Source organism: Pteropus medius, unplaced genomic scaffold (genome assembly GCF_902729225.1).
Source record: "Pteropus medius unplaced genomic scaffold, Ma_sr-lr_union100, whole genome shotgun sequence".
In the NCBI taxonomy this organism is placed as follows: Eukaryota; Metazoa; Chordata; class Mammalia; order Chiroptera; family Pteropodidae; genus Pteropus; species Pteropus medius.
In genome coordinates this window covers 2028220-2049176 of record NW_024354875.1, presented here as the reverse complement: position 1 = coordinate 2049176, position 20957 = coordinate 2028220, and the positions used below count along the sequence as shown (strand labels likewise).

General features: G+C 43.4%; 1 protein-coding gene across 2 annotated transcripts in view; it reads left to right on the top strand.

Annotated features, from left to right (window-relative positions):
• Positions 1-9907: 9907 nt before the first annotated feature.
• LOC120597029 (nuclear autoantigen Sp-100-like) overlaps positions 9908-20957 on the top strand; it is a 44586-nt gene continuing 33536 nt past the window's right edge. Inside the window, exons 1-9 of one of the 2 annotated variants that reach the window (XM_039855673.1) lie at positions 9908-10739; positions 11199-11282; positions 13553-13699; positions 14427-14510; positions 16048-16131; positions 17208-17261; positions 17905-17994; positions 19115-19168; positions 19784-19867. In XM_039855673.1, coding sequence (XP_039711607.1) covers positions 10571-10739; positions 11199-11282; positions 13553-13699; positions 14427-14510; positions 16048-16131; positions 17208-17261; positions 17905-17994; positions 19115-19168; positions 19784-19867 — 850 coding nt within the window. In that variant the 5' untranslated portion in view covers positions 9908-10570. The remainder of the gene's footprint in view (positions 10740-11198; positions 11283-13552; positions 13700-14426; positions 14511-16047; positions 16132-17207; positions 17262-17904; positions 17995-19114; positions 19169-19783; positions 19868-20957) is intronic. The other variant, XM_039855674.1, reaches the window with a different exon arrangement.

The following is a 20957-nucleotide window of genomic DNA, read 5'->3' as shown; positions in this document are numbered from 1 at the left end:
TTCAGAAGGGATTTCGGTAAAGCTTAAATTAGGAAAAATCGTGGTCTTTACAGAAGCTCAAAAGGAGAGGTGACTTGTTTCCTAAAGGACAAGCTCTGGAAATCAGAAGCTGCTGGAGCATCATCTCATGCCCCTGGCTGAGCATCATCTCGAGAGGATTCTGGAAGGCAGGAGAATACACGGAAGTCCGGGATTAGTGAGTCCTGGAGCCAGCCCCAGAAGCCTGAAGTAAATTTTGTCTCACGGTGATGTATATAAATATTAGTAGTATTCAGAACCATTAAAAGATTTCTTGAAAAGCCCTGGGCAGGGTGTCTCGCCAGCAGATGGATGGCTGCTCCACACAAATGCCAAAACTTTAAATTTAGTACAGTTACCAAATTTCCAATTACGGACCTGTGGGAGAAAGGAAAAGAAAGCCCTTGCCTGGCTTCCACGAATGAGGAGCGTACCCAGCAGGATGAAAGGCATCTCTGCTTTCAAAAATGGAAAATGGAAGAAGCCATAAACTAACAAACATACAGGGGGAAAGGCCGAATTGGTTTGGTCCGTGAAATCTTTCTAGTCATCGGAATTCTCACAATGACCAACAATAAAAACAAAAGCCTATCTGAACTGCTGGAAAAGCAAACGACGTGTCCCACATCGACCGCTAAAATGATTGGTTCGGGGTCACGGATACATAAAAAAGGAGGCGCTGTATTAAAAGCTCATTCTCTTCATTTTGGGGAACTGGAAAAAAAAATCAGATATATCAGCCTGTAACTCTCTTCCTCTCCGGAGTTCTTGCATTTATTAAATTCTTTCTAGGGTTTTTTTTTAAAAAAAACACGTTTGTTTTCGTTCTCGCCAGTAATTTTTTTTTTTTTTTTAACAATCTTTATTTACCTCAGTGAAGCCGTTTGAAAAAAAGCATATGATACTAAAGTGCTTTGCCGGAAGAGAAGATAGAAAATTCTAAATCTTCACAAAGGAACAAAATGATGGAAAGGGACCGCTTAGCCACGTGATGTTTTAAAATGCAGACACATTTATCCCAGATAATTTCTGAAGGATAGAACCAGTTCATGGATGTTTGAATGAGATTAAGCTTCCGAGTCAAAATACAGACTCGTGTAGGGTCATCTTCGTTATTTCTTGGTTACTCTAAGTGTCACACTGCTGTCCACCTTTTCTAGTAGACACATCATCATGCATAAAGGTGACCCGAATGGCTGCGACCTCGAGAAATGTGAACTTCAATGTCCAAAGTGCATCAGGAAGATTCAGGACCCAGAGAAATGTTAAGGTTTTCCTGCCTTTGCCAGGAGAGGAGCTGACTCCATCAGATACCATGGTGGGGGCTGGGGGGAGGGATGGGAGAGATCCCCGCTGTGTCAACTGATCACTTAAGTCCGCTTAAGGCCACTAAGCCACAGGTGACAGGATAAGAAAGGCTCCTTTTGAATGTGAAATACATCAGCCTTATGGGCCAGGCCTAGGTAGGTCCTGCAGACAAGGACAGTACAAGACAGCTCATCCCTCCCGGGGTCCCCACCCTGAGGACAAGCAGCAGGAGGGCTGAGCGGGGCAGCAAAGGCCAGTGAGGAGGGCTTTCAGGGGAAAGGCTGAAGCTTGAAAGGCCAGGGGGAGCCAGCAGGTGCATTGGGTACGGGCAAGGCTGACAGGGGATGCAGAGGGAAAGGACCAGACCCGCAGTCAGGCGTGGCTGCAGGACTGAGGCTTTGGGGACCGGAGGCTTTGAAGACAGTGAGAGTCAAGGTACACAGTGGCAGGGAGGGCTTTTAACTCACAAATAGGAATTTTGACAACTCTTAAGAGGAAAGGATGCTGTCTAAAGATTCCACGCAGGGCATCACATGAGCCAGCGTGCGTTTCCGCTCTGGCTGTCAAGTGAGAAAGACAGCTTGACAGGGTGACCCACGGGGCCGTAACAGCCACCTCCGTGAACAGAACCGGGGTGGCGGCTCTGATCAAGGCGGCAGTGTGCAAACGGGGGAAGCGGGCCGATCCGAGATACATCTGGAGAAACTGGAAGTTGTAGAAAGTGTGGCAAAAACAATTTTGGGAGGGGCAGAGAAAGATCAGCTCCATGCGGAATCCTGGTTTTGTGTACACATCCAAACGGAAAAAGCCCAGCATGCAGCTGCACGCATGCAACCGGGGGGCTGAGCCGGCAACATCCCGGGGCGTGGGCAGCAGACAGATGGAGAGGGCGCTGTCCACTGGGAGGGAGGGAGGTGTGAGGAGCGCCAAGTGGACCCCCAGTTCAAATTTAAGTCATGATAATATGATTTTTGTGGAGTTTTTCTTCTAAGCCCCCCACATATGATACCGAAGACCTAAAGACAAATAGCTCAACCAAGCTTGGGCCCCCGCTTTCTTTTTGGTCGTCAGATCATGCAGAATAAAGGGATAAAGACAGTTCCCACCTCGGAGCCACTTCTGAGGCCTCGTGACCTGCTGGTTTTGGAGTTCCAGGCTGAGCTTTTCAGCTAAGAAGTCTGATAAACCAGCCTTCATTCCCACTGGGAAAACCTACCCTGGGCCAGGGAGCCCACGGCCAGCCCTGAGTGCTCTCACCCTGCAAAATCATCTTCATCTGTCACCACTTTGGTCCTCATGCACAGACTCCTCCCCGCCCGACTCTAAGTAAGTCAGCCAGGGTGGAAGACAGACTTACGTGAAAATGCTTAGGTCCATGAAATCAAATGAAAATAAGCCTGGTACAATTGTGCCTGAGCTACACACACACATATGCACACACACGCACACAAATATATATATATACACAAAAAGCGCAATCTTCTCAAAAGAAAGACAAGAAGACATGTCAAGTTCCTTGACACCGTGACAAACGACTAACAGCCGACTGCCCAGAATGGCCGCCTAAAAATTCCAGGTAGATTTTAAAACAACTTCTAAACACACAGAAGCCACATGCCCAATCCTTACGCATAACAAAAGAAAGTTCAAGTGGCAACCCCTGTATCTTAAATATTTACGAAAGGAAGTCACATTGGCAACAATGTTTCTCTTCTCAATGAGGAAAGAAAACACCTTCTGAGCAGGATAAAACATTCCCCCAGGGGCAGCCAGAAAAGATACACTTAATGGTTAAAATCTGAAAGGTCCTCATGAGAACCAGAGCTTAGGAATGCACGCAGAGGCACACAGAAGGGACTGGGACAGAACTGGAGTTGAGCATGGAGTGGGCCACGATTTCGGAACCAGTCAGTTTTTGAAAGGAGTGATCGAAACGCTCTCGCTTCCGCCCAAATTCAGTATGTACAAAACAGCACCTTCCTGCAACCTCCGAAGGGGTTTTTAAGATGGTTACCAGTCGGCTTCTTTCCTAACAAGAAGGCCTCTGGACGAGACATCCTTCTGTTAATTTAGAAACTTGCTGAAATAGCGGGGAGTATGTACAGGTGGCAAGAAGGTTCATACTTTCGCTCCTCGTTGCTCCCCTCCCTTTAACTGTCGGCTCTCAGACTCCACTCCAGCTGAGGTGACGCCGGCCTGCTGGACAGCTTCAGAGCACGCAAGAGCAGGCAGCCTCGCGCAAGAAGCGTCCAGGGCCATTAGATCTCTCTCGTCCGTGAGCGATGAGGCTATGTATCACTTTATCCCTTTCATGAAATCACAGATTCCTAAGAGTCCACAGGAAGTTTAGAAGTCCTCCATCTCATTCAGGCCTGTCCCAGACAGTTCTCTACAAAATCCGGGTGAGCCTCGGAGCAATGTTTAAGGGGTTCACTACCTTAGAGAAAGTGCTACCTTCTCTGCCAGCCAGCCCCAGTCTTCACCAGGCTCGTCTCTAACAGCCATCGAGAAGGCAGTTCCCAGCGGCGTGTTCCCAGGCTCGCTGGGCTGATACTCAGGGAAAGTGGCTGCTTTCTGTGCAGGTCAGACTTGCAAAGGCTCAGACTTAAAATTCCAAGTCGGTATTCCTGGCCTCCTTCTGAAGTCCTCGCTCAGTCGCAGCTCATGCGGCATGCACAAAAACCACTGTTCCTTGACGCCAGTCCCCCCAGACCTCCTCTCAACACTGCGGAAGGGGTCTGAAGGGCGTGGGCTACAGGCAGTGAGCTCGGGGTCTCAGTATGATCTTCAAGATCGCTGCCGTCAGCCCGCGGAGCGAGTTCAGTCTGAGCTTCTGACCGCCTCCAACTCCTTCCCTTCACAATTACCTTTTCACGATTACTGTCCCGTGCGAATGCGGTTTGTCTGAATACGGGGCTTTTTATTAACGTAAAGGTAATATTCATTGAGCATTTTCCATATGCCTCACAATACATTTAGTATCTTATATACGTTATATAACGAGGTCAGTTTCTTTTCCTCATTTGTAGATGACCAGACGGTGGCACGGGGATCTAATAACTGTCCAGGGCTCTTAATCGTCCAATTAAGTAATTGTCAGGCTGTACATCTGGGCTTCAAACTCAGATCGGTCCACTGGTCACAGGCTCTTCACCCACCCTGTCCCACGGTGGCACGATGCTTCAGCCCTTCTACACTATCTAAAACGACAGGACTAGAAAGTTCTTCTCACGCCACGTTTCAAGCCTGCACCCATCACTGAGAAATCAATTACGAGTCCTGGCACCCTCTCCTCCCTGACCTGTACCACTCAGACTGCAAGAAGGACAAAACCCATAGAATGTGACCCCGGAGAAAGGCCGAGCACCCAGGTAAGAAGGAGATGACATGTGCCCACCGAGCCGTCGCTGTTTAGTGAGTTGCGGCCGAGAGCACCCTCTACGATGTTTTCCAGCACAAACTGCAAGGCCGACACCCGTCGGGTTTATCAGTAAGGGTCACTGCTAAGTGCTAAGGCGGCAGCTCAGGTGACAGGAAGAACATCGGGCAAATTCTAGGAGGCCAACGCGATTATGTAGAAATGGCTGTGAGACCAACTAGACTCAGGGAGACTCGGTGACCCATAAAATCTGTTCCACCCAAACAAGTCTTATTCCTGAGATAACCGGAGTGCACTCCCTTCGCCAGGGCTGGAAACTCGGGTCTTTCACAGAGAAGAAAAACAGTCTGTGCCTTCCCCTTGGTCGGACAGATAAACAAATATAATCAAGGCTCACAGACACAGCCGGTTCCAAGGAGACCCTCACTGTCTCATACACAAGGTAAGCCGAGAGGCTTGGGAAAACGTTTCAGGCCGGCTACTGAATGCATCTGTGAACATTTCATTAATGAGCAAGAGAAAGAATCACCTACGGACAATGCCCATTGGATCCCATTCGTCTCCAGGATCCCACAGGCAGAGCTGGGCGGAATATTGAGAAAACAGGAAAAAAAAAAAAAAAAGGCCACCGAGAAACCAGAAGAAGGGGAGTTCTAACAGCACCATTATTAAATAAAAATGTCAAGAGCTAATTAGTGAGAGTAAAGAGTAGCCATCAATGTGAAGGCACAAAGCAGGATTGCACTGAATGCCGACAGCCGAGCGAGGAACGCGAGGCGGTTCAGAGCTCCTCCTCGGGCTCAGCCGCTGGTTTTGGCGGCTGTGGATTTGGTTTTTTTTTTCCTTCTTTTGCACACTTTTTAGAACAGCTTTACTGAGATATCATCCGCATACAATTCTCCCGTTTAAAGTGGACCGATCGATCCCTTTTATAGTATATTCGCCAAGGTGCGCAAACGTCACCCCAAAGAGAAAGGGTGGACCCATCGGCCACCTCCGCCGCCCCCAGCCCCTCTCCAGCCCGAGGCGATCATCAAGCTACTTTCTGTCTCTCCGCATTTGTCACGTAAATGGAATCATACAATACGCGATCCTGTGTGACTGGCTTCTTTCCCTCAGCGCGGTGATTTTCGGGGTTCGTCTATGTGGTGGCATGTGTCGGTATTTCCTTCCTCTTTCTTTTCTTTCTCAAATTTTGACTCTTGTGCTCCACGGGTGGCAAAATCAGCCCCGTCAGCCCTTCCATTCACGTGCCCCGATAGAATCACAGGCACATCCGTGGGAAGTCGGTGGAGAGGTCCATTTGGAGCCCAGACTCTGTTCACGGCCTAGATTTATTCTAAAGAAAGACCTGATGCTTCTTAAACGTACTAAATTGTGTCATTCTCTGATCTTAGGAAGGAGGAGGAATGGTCATCTAACCTGTGGGGAACAGGTCACCAAGCCTGGGACCCTCCTACCTGCTCTGCAGAGGATGAAATCTGCTCATGAGCCGCGTCTCTGCAGAAGTGTCTAGCACATGAAGTTGATGCTACACCAGACGCCACATCACAGAAAGGTCTCCTTAGATGGCGTAAGGGAAAACTAAATGAATAATGTCAGACAGTGCGTGTGTGTGTGTGTGAGGGGGACCTCCCTCTCTTTTTATTTTTAGAAAACAATATTCTTAAAAAAAATAAATACATAAAGATCATAATATATTTTAAAATCATCACCCAAGTTTTTCTTCTAAACTTATATTCAAAGCCTAAATACAAATTTGAGAAAGGCAGACAAGTTTTCATGGGAGAAAAATTTTTTAAAAGGGAGGGAATATTTGAGGTGTCCAAATAGGACCTACTCCTCCGTCGTTTTTTGTTTGTTTGTTTGTTTGTTTGTTTTGAAGCGTTCCTCAAAAAAGAAGAGAGAAATCTCTGAAAAATGGGTTGATTCCTTCGAACCTATTTTCTAGCGCTTTGGTCACCAGGCACACGGCCACATCAAGCCACCGATCACTTACTACTGCCCGTCACAGATGCCTAAATGGACGGGGTGGAAAAAAATATTCTTTTCACACACTTAAAAATTACTCCAAGTTATTTTAAATTTGGAACTGTTTGTATATTCCTTATAAGTTTATGAAACTCACACTCTCCCTCCATGACTAACTAGAGTGGAATTGAGAGAGTCTTCTATATTTATAACTTGTCTGCTGGTTCGTGCTTATGGCTCTATTTCTACTCTCCGTTTCTGTACACAGAGTTACGTGAGGTATTGTGGGCTCCTAAACTTTGCCGATTTCCTAACAAGGCAGGCCTGTGTCCCGTAGGGACCGATCGGGGGCTGTCTCGTCCAAGAGGAGGCCAGGCTCGGAGAGAGAGAGAGGCCTCTGGCTTTGTGGTTTTGGCTGTATCTCTTAAAACCAGTGTCAGGGCCCATTTCTGGGCAATTACATGCCATGCTGGTGTTGGACAGAGAAAGTATCAATGCCACCAACAGATCACCTACTACTACTGCACACACCGACTGGGAGTGCCGTGCCGTCCAGCGAGGGCTGCGCACGTCACTTCTTCCGATTTGTCTTGGTAGAAATTGTGAGTCCCAAAGTCACGATGCCTCCACGACGCACGCAGAAGCCCCCTTCCACAGACAGGAACGTTTACGCCAATATAATTTAAGTGAATGAACTAAACACGGCCACTTGCGGGGCAGCGGTTCACAGACCAGCAGACGACGTTTTGGATAAAATTTTATTAACGACAACAGAACCGTTTAGCAGGAGACAGTGATAAATGTACGAGGGACCCGTGGAGGTGGATCTGTTCAGTGTGTGTACAACTGAGACGTGTACACATACACCTGGACGTGCACTGGCGTCACGGGGGAGCCTCTTCGCAGGTGGAGAACTAATGGTTACAAACGGCTCCCCCAAAGCTGCTCCTTCCCTAGGTCACACCCCTCGCCGCTGACCTCCCAATTTTCGCGAAAGTCCTTTTGGAATCCTCTTCCGAAAAATGCTTTGAGACACCCTAATCCATTCTCCGCTGCGGCCAAGAGCGCTCAAGAGCGGCACATCTTCGTTGAAAGAAAGAAAAAAAACGGCCTGTAGTTTTTCTTTCTTTCCTGATGTCGAAAGTGGAAATAGACCTCTCATCTCGATTCTGTGGCTGCTAGGGAGGTTGGGGTTCCCCCCTCCCCGACATTTCTTGGCTATCTGCAGTACCTCCTAAGTGTCTCAATGTTCTGAGCCCATTTTCTTCACGGCAGTTTAAGTTTTTTACTATCTATTTAAATGTGTTTAAGCCTTTAGAGATGAATATGCTTTTTAAACGTACCCTTGAAAGTATTTGTTTTAGGTGGCTTGAAGAAAAATACCTATCCCCACCCCCGACTGGCTTCTTTCAGAAATTAAGAAGCACAGAGAGCAGCAGCGACAACACACCAGCGAACTTGAAGTCATTTATTACCTCCCTAGCTTCTCTGGCCCTCTCACCTGATCTTTGTTACTTCTGGACTTGGTAAACATCCGTTGGAGAGCACACGATTGCAAGAACGCCACATTTTTCTTTCCTGTTATCTCATCTGATTACTGGCCCCATTTCCCGAAGTTAAAGTATTTTTACTACTGTGGAGAAACCACAAAAGAGCCACTGGATTTTCAAAGGACAGTAAATTCTGCGATGGGGAAGAAAGAGGAACGGGCCGTCCCAAAGGGCCACACACTCCGATTGACGAAACTGCTACGAGAACCTTCGAGAAGCAGTTTTTTTTTTTTAGAGACCTGGACCACGGAACGCCTACACACACACAAATTCAATATACTGAATCTGTCTGACGATCCCAAAGTGCCTTGAAAAAACATACAACTATAATGGTCCTTGAGATTACTATTAAAAACAAAAAACAAAAAAAAAACACCTTGCCATTCCCATAGAATTCTGTTCGTTCCTATTTCAAGACTTACGCGAAGTTTAGGACTCGCGTCTTCCCTTTTTTTTTGAACCCTGATAGTTGAGTCTTTGATTGTCGTTTGTTTTTGTAAGTGACAGATAAAACTGGGTTCTGAAAAGCCGACCCAGGCATCTCGTGTGAAAAACGTTAGTTGAAACAAGCGTGTTTCGGTTGTGAATGTCCAGGAGACGTATTCACGGGGACGTTCTGCTTTTTCCAATGACTGAGGAAACGTTCAAGGATAAATTTGCATTTGATCTCTGAACCGTGAAATATCTAGTATCATTTCTGATTTTAGGTATTCAGTTTTGTTTTTTTGTGTGTTTTTTTTTTGTTTTTTTTTATTGTTTTTTTCCTGAGTAGTATTCAAATTCAAAAGTGAATTAGATGGCTGCAGGCCACCCAACATCACTCCGGGGGGTCTGAGAAAGTTGGAACTAAGGAGGAATGTGACAAAGCCTATTGTTGGGTCTGAAAAGTAGGGTAGGCGATTCAAGGGCTTGTCCTTCAGACAATGCCACTCATTCACCCCTTAATCACGACAAGTGGCCTGACCCCTGTGTGTCAGGAGTCCTGAGAGCCTGCCTTGTGAGGGGGAGATACTTACTGGTGGGTTTCTCTCTCTTTCCGGTTTCGATAACCTTTCCGCTGCCCCACATTCTCATCTTTTAATTGCCTCCCAAACATCATCTGCTCTACCCTACCTCCTGATTTTTGAGGTTCAAAGGAATTTGTCTTGAAGGACGGAAGAACGGAACATGTCGGGAGAACTTTATTTAAAAAACATGCAGGGCAGCTCTACAGTGCAAAACAAAACAAATCAGGCCTCGCACTGAGAAAGCACGGCTGAGGACCATCCTTTCTTTCCGTGCTTGGTCTGGAGACGGAAGCGATGCGTGCACAAAATTCACAGACACAAAGCGGGGTCGGCCTGCATTCAAGCCCGCTCGCATGCCCACGCAGTCACGTGTGTGGCATAACACGAGTGCGTCAGGCTTACGTGCTAAACGAAGGGACCAGTGGATAAGCCACTTCTAGGACACATAACTGTGCCTCCTAAGTCAACTTCTTAACCCTTTTTTGCAAATATGGTGCAACCCCAAACTGCCCAAGTTATCCAACAATAACAAAAAAAAAGGATCTCGAGCTTAAATCTTCTTCCAAAAATCTTATCCTCATGAGTGAAAAGTTAAGGATCTGAAGTTATTCTTTTTTTTTTTTCCGGTGTACACAAACTTGTAGCAGTAATGTCAGTTAAAATTTCAAAAATTAATTTTTAAATCATATTTTACCTAAATTACTTTGCTTAGAAAAATAGCACTAAATGAAAAAATCCAGATGGCACTGAAAACATTGTCCATTCATACACTATTGAGGTTGGTGGGGACAGAGTAAGGTGGGTCGATAGCATCAGTAATGAGCAGAGGAGGTTCGTCAGGCAGAAGGGGGTTGCTGGTCTTGCGAGGTTTGCACAGGGATTCCTTCCTTAACTGTTTCCTGCTCCGCTCTGTCCTCTATCTCTGGCCACTGGCACCTGCAGACTTACTTGTCAGCAACCTTGTTCAATGATTTCCTGCTGGGATCCTAACATGGGAAACATTAGCAAGAGGGCAGGAGCAAGGGAGGAGCTGGTGTTCCCCACATCGCTGCCTCAGGCAGCAAGTCTGGCAGTAGTGCATCTCCCCCAGGACTCCACTCCCCACCAAGCATGCTGGCCATGGTCCAGCTTCTTCTCACCCAGAGACCCTGCCTCTGGGCTCTCCCTTGGTCCCCTCCCATGGCTTCCTGTTGACTATTTTTCCAGTCAGACATCTCAGCTCTTCCATCAACTGTGTATTCAATCCCCTGGATTAGATTCCCTCTGCTTTCAAAGCATAGAGAGGTTTGTATTATCCTGTCGGAACCTGGTTGATACAGGGAGCAAATAAAATATCTATGAAATCAAAACATGGTTTAGGTACAACCTCACCTGAAAATGGACTCTCAGAGCACCTGTCTGAAATAGAGCAGATAAATGCAAGAAGAAATACAACCAGTGGCTGCAGTGATGCACTAGAAAGCCAACAAGCAGATGAACGACAAGCCCAAGAGTCTGAGTCAGCAGGTGAGACTCAGTGGCTGGGTTTGATGAGTGTGGAAAGGCCAAGGGGTACTGGCTGGTGGCAGAGTATAAAGTGACGCATGAATCTGGAAGGCATCTATTAACAAAAAAAGGGGGAAATCACACAGACACTCAGAGTGCAGGAATGGAGCTTGATATATTGATAAGAGAGACCTGGAGAAAGAAAATTAGAAAGAAACAATTAAAAGACAAAGGGTGAAGAGCTGCAGAGCTTCACGGGGAAGGGAGATGGAAATAAAAGTCAAAAGACATCAGGGAGAGATTGGTCACGGAATCGATGAAGCACCAACACTCTCACTGGGTGAAGGCGGCAGTACATGCAGACAGGCTATAAGTGGGAACACAAGAGGAAAAAAGAAGCCAGGTGGGGTGTAACAAAATGGTAATAGCGGGCAGAGCAAGGCTTCGTTGGATCTCAACTGTTGTCTTTTTTATCTTCAGAGTCTTGTGAACAAGTACCTATCCAAGTGAATAATGGAGATGCAAGAGAAGAGACAGCCAGCTCATTGTCTGGTGCTGAAGAAAGTAATTATTACCTACCTTACCAATTTTCTAACTATATCTTTGTTTTTCTACAAAAGCCAAAGCTTTCCTTTGTTCTTCCATATTAACTACGTCCCCCACCCACCTAACACCGCCACCTAACCTCGGGCACAGTCTCTGACGGCTTCCGACAGGCACGAGATGCAAAGGAGAAAGAGCTCAGCTCTTTAATTGAGAGAATGTCTCTGGGAAGAGAACACAAAGAGAGAGATCATGGAAAAGATAGACTGGGGAACACCAAATAAAATACGAGAGTGAGATAGATTTCAGATAAATCGACATGGAATTTAAACACTACCATGTTGTGCAGTTGGTGCAAAGAAATAAGTTGCCACTTGGTTTTTAGAAGTTATGACAGAAACATGGAAGTCATGCATGGTGCTGCTGGTCAGATTTGCAAGTAAGGAAGCCCAGGTGAAGGACCTTTAGAAATGAAGTGACGGGCAGAGGGACCTGATGAGGTGAGCAAAGGCACGGAGGAAGACTTTTGGTGATGATATGAATGCTTGAGATGAGGACAATATATGGAAAGACAAATTGATATAAAAGAGGCATAGATAGATCACACTGATGATTAACAGAGACAGAATGGAAGAAAGTAGGAAACATTAACAGAGATGGCTAAACTGAAAAATCAGGCAGGGGACAGCAAGGTCAGATCTAGGGTGACGCGAGGGAGACCCGAGGGCACGGATAAGGAGGCTCTCGCTCCCAGCACCGTCTTGTGTCCTAGGCACCTCTTTTACCTCACCTTAGACCTTGTTCAGCCCTGGAGGACAGTGATAAAAAATGAAGAGGAAAAAGGTATGAATAGAGAAAGATACACAGGGAAGCACCTGCCAATAAAAAAAAAAATGAATGAGTAAGAAACAATGAATGAAAATTAGGTAGAGAGTAGACCAAATAAAGAGAGTGGACAAATCAAGACCCGGCTCAGGAGACAGTCACAGGAAGGAAGGCATCATGGACTATTCTTAACACGTCTAGAAGGTAAGGTGTCCACAGTGATCAAAATGGCCCTGAAACCCAAGCATCACATTCTCTCCAAGGCTTTAGTCACCATCTATGATCTATTGATTTCTAAACACACATATCCAGCCCAGACCTGTCATCTAGGCTCATTCATCCAAGTGTCCGAAGATCTTTATTGGAAGATCTGATGGACGTCTCTGTTTGGGGGCTGTATCAGTTATCACTTCAACAGTGGACGGGTCTCCTGCTGGCCTCCTTCCTCCCATCTCACTCCCCACAGACCCAGTCTCAGCACGTCAGCTCAATGGGTCTTGCAAAAGTTCAAACCGGGCCACATGGCTTTCCTGTTTAAAGCAGAATGTCTTGCTGTGGCCCTCAGTGTCAGGTCAAAACGGCATGGTGCGGAGCTTCGAAAGCCAGCTGGCTACCAACAGTCGTGGATTTCCCATTCCTTCCCTCTCACTCTCTCACGTCACGTTCACACCATCCAGACTCCCTTTAGTTATTCGAATTCGCCAAGCCCTCTGAACTAAATCTCTGCCTTTACGTATGTTTTTGGAAAACAGTTTGGTATAATCTTCCAATGGCTTTACTTTTAATGAATAATTTCTATAATAGAATACTATACGGCAGTGAAAATAAATACACAAAATGAATACAGGCGACGGTCATACACATAATGCTGAGAAAATAAGTCAAATCCCCATAACCAAATAACAGAGAGGAAAAGAAGGGAGGGAGAGAAAGAGAGAAAGTGGGGGAGAGAGAGAGAGAATCCATGGTTCTATTTATACAGAAAAATTCCGAACTGGCAAAATTAATCATCTGTGATGTTAAAAGTCCAAGTGTGATTAACTTGAGCAAGGTCAGTGGGAGGCATCACTAAGAGGCCTCTGGGTGTTAGTAATCTATTACTTGATCGAAGTGATGGTTACTCAGATATGCTTCCTCTGTGATCATTCTAAATTTATGAGTGACTCATTTTTATGTATGTTTAACTGCAATTATAATTTTTATTTTTGAAAAGGCAAAAAAAAAATAATCATCAAAGAATGAGAAGAGTAGGTAAAAACAAAATGAAAACAAAAATAAAAACAAAAAACCCAAAGTTAAGAGAGGTGCAAAGGCAGGGACAGAGTTAAGCAGCAGGAAAGGAGAGAAATCAGGGGTAAACTTTCTCCTGCAGGGTAATTACAGGGAGAAGGACTTGTTAATGGTTTGAGGGTTGCTCTATCCCTGCTGGGGAAACAGACTTCTTCATTTATTGAAATTTTGTCCAGGAGCGAAGCTACCCAACCATGAAATCAAAATAAATTCCTGTTCTGTACTTCTGAGGGATATCAAGAAGGAAAAGCCATATTTTAATTCAAAGAATCAACAGCAAGCCGAAGCAAGGACTGACTGTAACCAGGCATCTGACATAATAGGTAAGGCTGATGGAAAGCGTGTGTAATGTGGATCACGGTACTAGGCAAGGGTCTGAGACGTGTCATCAGTGTCCACCTAGGAGATCCAGGTAGCCCCGAATGGAGGCAGGGGGAGAAGGGAAGCAGTGCTTTATGCAATGAGTTTAGCAGACTAGGGGTCTCAGGAATTGGAAAAATACCAAAAACAGAAATGGCAGGTATAAGTAAGTACCGATGTCCAAGACACTGTTTCTAAAGTGAGAGGAAAGTGTGAGGATAAAAGATAATGAAAAGAGAAAAAAGAATCAGAGAGCCAAGATATGAGAGAAGATGGAGAAACACAGGAAGACAAAGAGAGATATAAAGAGATACCATCTCCAGAAAGACAGGCATAAATTGGAGGAAATAGGCCCAGCCAAGAGTAAAGTGAAGTAAAATGAGAATGAAAGAAAGAGGTAGAATGGGGGTGGAGGGAAGGTGGTGCTCAGAGGCAGAGTGAGGATGGGAGTAGGCGACAGAATGAAGCGGGGTAAGAAGAGGTGCGGGAGGGGCCAAGCTGCCCTCTGTGCATGAATTTCGCCACCTTTTGTGTAGGACTCGGAGCAACCTGCAGGTCACCCACAGTCAAACACAGACCGGCGTGATCTAAGTTAACTTAGCTTCTAGGTCTTCCTGGTGCTCTAATTATCTGTCTGTGGGTTCCTCGGCCCCACCCTGAGACCCTAAGGGGTTTTGCTCCTTTGTGCAGTGATCAGCAGTGAGGATTCCGCAGAATCCAGTGATGAAGACGAGCCCTCGGAAGCCCACACCGGCGAACTAAGACCTCAGCCTGGTAAGGAGGTGGGAGAGAAAGGTTTGGGCTGCAGGGACCTGAATTAAGAGCTACTGTTTCCCGAGGCATCATATTCTGAGTTCATTCTGGACCACGTATCCAGTTTATCCTGGAATCTCAATGTTTCCGTTTATTTTACTGGATCTTTTTAGGAAATACAAGGATATAAGAAATCATTATATATGTATTTTTTGAAGGTGAGGCCTATTAATTGATGGGTCCTATTAGTCAACGTATGTACCTTATGTTGATTGTATAGTAGAAATAGGCTAGCAAAGTAATGAGTTTACTTTAAAACTAACTAGTTGCTACATCTATAAAATATTGGATGTATAGAGTGATTTCTATAGAGAACAGAAAACTAAATATTCCTTTATTGGAAGATCATATTGTCATCCGATCACAAACTTCGAATCATGTCTGAAGTCAACTCGTCTAACTATCTAATGTTGGCAGAAATAAAGACTTCAGATAAGGGTTCTGAAATGCAAAGTATTGTTTTTACAGACTTCTTCAGCAGGTCATAACACATATAGTGACTTTTCAAAGGACCTTTGCAAGCAGTGTCTTCTTTTTCCTTTGCAACAACGCAGAGGGGTAAGCAAGATGCAGTTACCCCTGATTCTAGGTGAGAAAACACAATCACTTACATGTTTCAGGTCTTCTGTAAAGTCTCCTGGAGATGAAGGGAAAGACAAGACTAGTGTCACGGATTCTGCTTTATCTCCTTTGTAAAACTGGAGCTCGAAATGGTTACCAAAGTGTTGTTTCCTCATTCCTATATGCTACAGGAGTTGCCATAAGATCGGTAGCTCTTTAGTGTACAAATTGGTGATTTGTTTTTCCTTCCTACTTTCTTAGAGGATTTTAGAAACATGATTTCATGTCTAGAGAAAACACACTAGGAAAAGACTTAAGAACAAATAAAAGTTTTACCAGATCTTATTGCTATAAAAGACCAATATTTAAAATAATACATTCATTCTAATTGCCTCCACTAGATCTATCAAATTAAAATGTAAATTTGTTTCAGTTTTTAGAGCACGCACATTCTAATTTGTGTTTTAGTGTAGACACACTGCCCTAAAATGTGGTCCCAAAATGGGTCTATGGCTCAGATGCAAGAGAAGATTACTTCTCAGCCTTGCGAACAGTTCAGGGGGGTACCAGGTTGGCGGGGGGTAAAGGAGGATCACTTTCTTCAACACGAGATTTCCAAGGTCGCCCCACAAGAGAAAGAAGATGAAGGAAGTGTGAAATGACAACGGAAGGGGTAAGAGGTAGAGGAGAGAGAAGTGTAGGAAGGTAAGGTTCAAATAGAGCAGAGATCCCCCCTGCCAGTCAATTGTCTCTGCCGTGGGGACAGGGAATGGAGCATCACCTATCTACAGGACTGGTGACTTAGAAGGGCAGATGAGAGTGGCCTATTTGCATGGATTATGAAGATTTTTCCAAGTTTTCTTATTTGAGAATTTCTCCTGAATCAGTTCCTCGGTCACACACTGAGACACCTAAAGCATCCTGTTCCTTCTTGCAGTGTTCAATGACTTTGGCTCCTTAGAATCAAGTGAAGCAGAAGAGACCCAAGAAGCCACCTGCTCAGGATTGCACACTGCACTGGGTAAGAATATAAATATTACGTTCCTGGACGGCAAATATCCAGAGTCTAAATGCAGGGCCCTGTTCTCCTGGTGACTCTTATGCTGACATTCTCCATACGCCCTTATTCAAATATTTCCAGGACACCATTTCTGCACTTAACTTTTCTACCCCTTTTCAGAAAGGAAGGAGGCAAGAAGGCATTATAAACTATTGTTTAACTGGATGAGCCCAATTGATAGAAACTGTAGCAAAAATATTCTAGTAAAATGACACTTTTTACTATGCACTATCATGTCTATTAATGCTAAAGGCTTAAAATAATATATTTATTTTCTAGCAACATACTTTATATTCTATAGAGCATAGTAAGCACAGTAGTCTTCTATTTGTTGGCAATGTTGTCAACATCAGTCCCCAATTTAGAATAAAAGAATAATTAGTGCTGCTATTTAATTATAAATGGGGAAATAGCTTCAGACCAACCATTCTCAAACCAAAATGATACTTAAAACATTGGCTTACATTGTGATTTTTTAACAGGGCTTTTGTAAATAAGGGCTCATTTGGCTATCACAAAAAGCTTAACAGGGAGATAGGGTAAATAGGTTTCCCCAGCTTTACAGATGAGGAAACTGGAGCTAGTAATGAAAAAGTGGTCAAATATGTGGTGACAGAAAGATATCTAACTATGGGAGGTGAACATACAGTGTAAATATATATATGACTTACTGTTAAAGTGTACAGCTGAAACTTATCGGATTTTGTTAACCAATGTCACCAGGAAAAAAAAAAACATTAATTAACTAATTAATTAATTAATTGATTAAAAATAAAGGAATAAATGTATGTGCTTTAAAACCAAATAAAGATATAATACTTGTAAAAAAATAAAAATTCACATGGAGAGTAAAAGGGTGAACTGGCAGGAACTCAGCATTATGACCTTGGGCACAAAAATGGGTTTGGTTGAAGGAAAAAGAGGGAAATGATCATCTCGACACCGATATTATCACAAACCCTATCTACGACCCATATGTCGTAGAATTTGTAACACTCCTGTGTGCAAATAGCTGTTTCTTCCCTCTCACTTTACAGCGACCACGGGTGTTAGAAAATCACCTACATGCAGGAAAAGGCTTTGGAAAACCGGTAAGAGTAACTAACTCTTCATAGTTATAAATGAACACTGTTTTCTACAAATATTCATTCTATCTTTTTTATGTCCTTTGAAGTCAAATACAAATTTGCTTTCGTTTTAGCCGGTTTGGATTTCGACTTTTGTATTAGTCAGGCTAATGGCTATAACATATAAACACAAAGAAGTCAAAGACAAACACAGTAGAATTTTAATTTTTTTCAAGTAAGGATTCCTAACAGGATTAGATTATTAAGGGGTGTGGCTCTGTTTCACAAAGTAATTCTGGGAAGCAGCCAAGTGGGACTGAGACTGCCCTGAGAAAGAATCAGAGCTAAAAATAAATACAAATACAGATAGAAAAAAACAACAAATCCATAAAGAGACAAGTCAAAGAAGAAAGAGAATGCAGTGTGAGATAGTGAAGAGATAAGACAAAGCAGAGATGCCCACCAGGGATGAAATATCTTCGTCCCAGTCTCAGGGGATGGGAGGGACAACATACTGACCTACAGTCCCATGAATACAAAAGGCAGATCATGGAGGTGTGAAGGAGGGAGGGTCTTGCCCTAGGTTTTCAGAGCTTCCCAACTTTTTCCTATGTTAGTTCCTTTGTCATACACTTAGACCTTCAAGGGACATTTGCTCCTCCTGCAGTGAGAAGATCTGATGACTCCTCAGAGTCTAGTGCAGACGCGGTGCCCTTCAGAGCCTGGAGATCTGAGCTGAGAAGTGGTCCTGATAAGGGTAAGGACCGCCGTCCCTGGGCCCCAGAACATCTGGAGTCTGAGTTCAGGGCTCCTGTTTTTCTGAGCACACACCACAGCCCAGGAACCATTCTCTGCATCCATCCCATGTGGCCATTTTGGAAACTGCAAAGAAAGAAATCATGAATTCAGGCTTAACCAGGTGGCTCTAGCTGAATGTCAGTGCCATCTTACTACATATTCCTTACTACACTATCCCCCAAAGCTTTGGATTACACAGTGACATCCACCCTTACCACCCATTTTGCAGAGAGCGGAGAAATGGGACAATCAGCTATGGTTCGTTTTTGTCAAAAACTTGTTCAAAACTCAATAGACTCTGGTTCTGCTCTTTATTGACAGAAGGAAAAACTTCTGGTTATTACCATCAAATTTAATTTATACCTTTCAACAGATGACCCCCAACATGCTACTGGCCTAGATAGTGTTATCTGAAAATATCTTTGCAAAGAAAATATCCTTTGGTGTTTACAACAACTAAAAGTAGGCCAGATAACCATTGTTCTCCCATCCCACATATGGTGAAATTCCCACAATAAACATAGAAGGATCTTTTATACATCACGCATGGGAATTTCCTGGTAGAGGCAGAACTAACAACATGGACTCCTAGCAAACATCCATAATCCTTTATTAAAAACTCTGAAGCCAGATGTGAAATCATAATGCTTTATTGTTTTAGAAAGATACTGTGGTTTATACCCTATATGTTGCAAAACACCCCAACAGGGTCTGGGGCAAAATCCCATTCTGAAATATACTAAATTAACATTCCTTTATCAAATTGCAGGAATTCACAAGTATGATAAATAAAGAGTTTACATGGACTTGTGGCAGCTCAAATCCAGATTCACTGCCAAATTAGCTATAAAACCATGAAAAAAAAATGTTCAGTTTTGAAACTTCTTTGATTTTTGCTATGGGACTAAAAGACTGTGGATCTTTGCTCCATTTGGTAGTGATCTCTTTCCTTTAGATAGAAAGAGATAGAAATGATCATCACCATGTTTTCATGTTCCAAATCTTCTACAATGTGAAGAGTCATAAGATTCAACTCATTTCATTATGGATTACTGGTTGTGTTCCCCTTTACTTCCTAGATCCTGAGGATATTGGAAACCAATCTACCTGGGAGATGAGCAATAAGAAAAGACGTAAGAACAATCAATAAATGGCTTTCTTTGCTACAAAAGCTTCATTCAAATCTTTTATTATATCCTTTAAAATTAAAAAAGTCATTTGTTGTGGTTTTGGATGACGCACATTAGACGTTTTGCATTAAGTGGGCTGGGCTAATGGGGATAAAAGTTCAATGGCACAAGAGCAACACAAACTTATTGTTCACTCGCATAAAAGGAAAAAGTAGTTCCCGGGGTGGAGGGCGCTCTGCTCCACATGGTCATTGAGGGCCCAGCCCATGGAGGCTCTGATATCTTGAAAATGTTGCTTCCATGGTTACCAGATAAGAAACAGAGCTGGAAGCTGAAGAAGTATGTGTAAATCAGTGGAAAGAGTAAGAAGCATAAGAAATGGTGACAAAAGGGAGTGCCTTCTACAGCAAAATTTTCCCTAATCCTAGCCTTGGGGATGGTTTCTGGAACAACCTTGACCAACAGGTCAAATGGAGCCATAGGTATCCTGGTGGTTAGACTATTCCTACCCCTCCTACACAGGTTTCCCTTTTCCAATTTTCCTTTTAAAGATTCCATGCTAAATTTGTTCCTAGGACAGAGGCCGAGAGTGTGAAGAATTTTTATTTATTTCTGCAGGAATCAACGATGGTGACTATTCAGAATTAAATAACAGAGAAGAGCATCAGGAAACTTCTAGCTCAGCCCTAAGACACGAGTCAGGTAAAGAAGATTAGGATGCCAACCCTTGTCCTGCAAATGTCAGAAATTAAGACCTACTGTTTCCAGTTGCATTTATTCTGAGCACCTTGACTACCTGTATCCAGTTAATCCTGAGAACTCCTTTAGACATTTTAGGAAATGGAAGGAGGCAGGAAATTATTATAAACTCAATTTAGTGGATTAAGTCTTATTGACTAAATGTATGTATATATCTCTGTTGTAGAAGCAGTAATTACCAAAAAGGTGAGATCTTTTTTTAATACTTACTGTCAAGCCTGCTTACACTAAGATCTTTGATTTCTATAGTGATATATTGCTTGACATTAATAATATTTATAATTGTAAAAGCCTCAAAAGATAACTGGTCTTGCTATGTAATTATAAACAGAAATAAAAGCTTCAGGCCAACCACTCTCAAACTTTAGTATAGTTTTGGACAGATGCCCATTACATTGTAATTGGATCGTATCATGTTATTTTGAAGTACTTTGGCAAATAAGATCTTATTTTGTCATCATTAAATTTTTAAGACTTAGGCAGGCTAACTCTTGCTGTCCCCATTTTGGAATGAGGAAATTGAAGTACAAATGTATAAGGGTCAAGAAGGGTGACTATTGTATGTAACAAAAAGGAGGGTAAGAGCTATGTCACATGATCAATGTCCAAAGAGGAGGTGCAAGGGACCTGGCATATTCACAGGGGGATGTATCTGTGTCTGATGCAAGAAAACTTATTTAACTACAATAATAAATATATATATATGCACATATATATGTGTGTAAGTTTATATATACATATACACATACATATGTGTATATATTGATAGATATATAACCACCAATATTGTTACTGTAACAGGCAAATATTGAAATATGTATATAGAGAGATGGAGAGGGAAAATGACAATCATAAAAAAAAAGGTAGGAAGAGAGCCAGCTATATGGTATACAAAACACCTAAAATAATAAATCTAAAAAAGATGAACAGAGAAATAAAAATGAACAAATATTAACAGTATCACTGATGAAAAGAAGAGAAAGCGGCACAAGAGAAAAGAGAAATCAGAGGGATGAGCTCACAGAATCAAAGT